This window comes from Panicum hallii, chromosome 6, assembly GCF_002211085.1.
Source record: "Panicum hallii strain FIL2 chromosome 6, PHallii_v3.1, whole genome shotgun sequence".
Lineage (NCBI taxonomy): Eukaryota > Viridiplantae > Streptophyta > Magnoliopsida > Poales > Poaceae > Panicum > Panicum hallii.
This window is the reverse complement of record NC_038047.1, coordinates 39,488,615-39,491,592: the sequence shown is the minus strand read 5'-3', so window position 1 is coordinate 39,491,592 and position 2,978 is coordinate 39,488,615. Positions and strand designations below refer to the sequence as shown.

The following is a 2,978-nucleotide window of genomic DNA, read 5'->3' as shown; positions in this document are numbered from 1 at the left end:
AAGAAAGTTCAGAAATAAATGACCAAGCCTGAACTGCAGCGAAAGAATCATCAGAGGGCAGATGGCGCAAAGCTTTTCGGTTCCGATCATCAACTAGTTTGTCTTCTTCTTGTCTTTTTTTTTCCTTTTGAAACGAGCTGCCCTTTCTCCTTGTTAAGGCAAAGCAGTGAACACATGAACCGCACAGAGATCCATCCAAATCACGCAGACAAGCGGAGATGATGGCATTGGCCTGATCATGGAGTAGAGGAACAGGCCCGCACCATCGCCGAGCTATAGGCTCCATGTCCATGAACCCTTACCGTCTCTGGCCATTGCCGAGCTATGGACGCCAGACCGCGCCGCCGCGGGCGCTCCCACGCTAGTGCTACTCTGCAGGAGGCAAGGCCCGTTACCCGGGGGACACGCTGTGCGCCGGAGGAACCGTATGGGAGCGCGGACTCGTTGGAGCGGAGCGCGTGGGACGCAACGTGCCAAGGACAGCGGTGGGCGGTGGTCGGCGGGCAGCAGCGCAGCATCGCTGGAGGACATTGCTGGCGGCGGCGAATGTTTTGCGAAACAGACCCTGATAGTTGCAAATACCCCCCTGGTTTGGATCGCGATTAATATTCGCGATCCGACTATTTTCATATTGCCCCCATGTATTTTCAAATAAACCCCTAATTTGGATCGGGATGAATAATCGCGGTCCGATTATTCACATATTGCCCCCTTACTTTTACAAATGCCCCCCCCTGCCTTGGTATGTCTTCCTGGCCGTCCACCGCCGCCGCCGCCGCCGTGCTCCCAGCCGACATCGGTAAGGTCCGTCACGCTCACAAGGCCTAGCGCAGGAGCTCCGCTCCGTTCCTCTTTGACTCCCACAGCAAACACCGGAGGAGCTCGCTTCGTCGGCAGCCGAGGATCCGAGATGAGCGAGCAGCCGCGGCTTGAGCTCGAGCGGAGGCCGGGAATGTCCGCGCGGGCCGCAAGTGACCACCACTGCATCTCCTCCTGCACGGCGGCCGGAACCTGTGCAGCAGACGGCAAACCGCACACGCACACTGTAGTCCTCCCTGTCTTGGTCTTCAGTGACTTCCGCTCTGCTTTTTCTGTGCAGAATGACACCTGTTACTGTACTGTTCGTGCAAGGCAACTAGATGCTCATCGGGTTTGATGTAATATTGTCCCGTATGAAATTGTACTGCGCGCGGAGTTTGCAGATTACCTTGTGGGAAGAGACTTGCCTGATGTTGAAGGCCAGGGGCTAGCTGCAACCCGGCTTGTGCGTGCGATGTGCCACACTCGCCTGAATCCTGTACTAGCTTTGGAAGCAGGATCAATCTGCAACTTAAACTGAATGCTGAAGCTGACGGGAAGCCGGACCTTTTTCTCAACCGTCGAGGTTCCTCTCGTATAAAGGAGAATAAGGGAAGATGAACACCAGGTACGCGCTTCCGAGCCATTCATATTTGGGTGCTAGGGAGAGACACAAAAGCGTCCTATGCTTCTGTTCTGCAGAAGACTGAAAAGTGCAGGTTGATAAATCTTCTATTATGATCAGTTTAACCTTAGGCCTCAACTAATTTCCAGCGAGTCTTTGTGAAGGGTATGCATTTGGACATACCTGGCACTATTTCCGATAGCAATGTGCTGCCTCAATGCTATAGTTGGTTCCTCTCGGTTTGCTATTTCTTACTGCACAAAAAACTGTATCTGATCAAACGGTACTGTGATTGTGAACACGCATTATCAATAGGAACGGCTGACGAACTTACTAGAAAGCAAACCATGCATTAATATTGTTCTTGAAACAAACAATCAAAACGATTGTACACTACACTACACCATTGTGAGTTTGAACACCTGACTTTAATTAGAACTACAATAAAAAAAATTAAGAGTACACAAGTTTAGACAGGGATCGATACTCGCAAAAAAGAAAAGATTTAGACAGGGAAAAAGATTGAAACGAACTAGGTTACTGTGTGAAAAATAATGGCGAGAGGTCCCTTGCTGGTGGAAGTTAACAATGGCGAAGTCAGGCGAAGACGAGCATCAACCTAGCGCACAACATCCTAAGACAAAAATACAGGACGTTGACGCCAAACTGGAGCGCGCCGCAGGCCAGGACCTTGGTGAGCCAGACCATCCAGCGGACCGCCGGCGGCCACCGCGGCGAGCGGGCCACCGCCAGCGAGGGCGCCATGTCCACGACCAGGAGCGCCACGCCGAGCACGGTGACCACGAAGTTGGCGAGCTGGTAGTACCTCTGCTCCACGTCGTCGTCGCCGTCGCACGGGCCGCCGCAGAGGCAGCGCCGCAGGTGGGGCGGCGAGAGGAGGCCGTTGGCGACGCCGATGAAGATGGCCGACCTCGCCGTGCGGCGGTCGCCGACCGGCTGCCTGCCGGGGACGCCTGGCTGGAGGAAGTCCAGCGCCATGGACCGGTCCGGGCGAAACGAAAACGGGGGAGGGGAGAGGGGACTGAAGAAGAATGATCGAGCTAGGAAGGTTCGGCCTGGTGGTTGTTGGTCGTGCTTGCGAAGTGGCAGGGGAGGAGCCCTTTTATAGGCCGTTGCATTGGTTGGTTGGTGGCAAGTCGTCGCCATCTTCAGGTCACGCCGAGCTCGCAGCGTGGGGTTCGACGGAGTAGCCCGCGTGGACGCAGCTCGCTCCGCTCCCGTACCGTACGTTACGCGGCTAGAATTTCTGCTTCTGTGGCATCGATCTCTCGCCTGATACTTGGACCCTCGTAAATCAAATCTAGGGGACGAGATTGACAGCGAACTAGCGACATGGGTTGTGTTACGTCCTTGGAAAAAGGACGAGCTTAGCGAAAGGAAATGTCTTAAAAAAATTTATGATCATTGGATTGTCTTTTTTTAGAAAAATTACACACGCAAAGAAAAATAGTTTTTTTTCTGAAGGACTAATTCAAGTGCTGAAACTTAGGATGGAGTTAAAAAGTGGTGGTAGATACACTCCAGCATACCCTAG

General features: G+C 53.3%; 1 protein-coding gene across 1 annotated transcript; it reads right to left on the bottom strand.

The window, feature by feature from the left end:
* Positions 1 to 1,756: 1,756 nt before the first annotated feature.
* On the bottom strand, positions 1,757 to 2,503 carry LOC112897461. Its single transcript, XM_025965755.1, has one exon. The coding sequence runs from the start codon at positions 2,420 to 2,422 to the stop codon at positions 2,021 to 2,023; it is 402 nt and encodes a 133-aa protein (XP_025821540.1). The 5' UTR covers positions 2,423 to 2,503; the 3' UTR covers positions 1,757 to 2,020.
* Between the last annotated feature and the right edge of the window lie 475 nt (positions 2,504 to 2,978).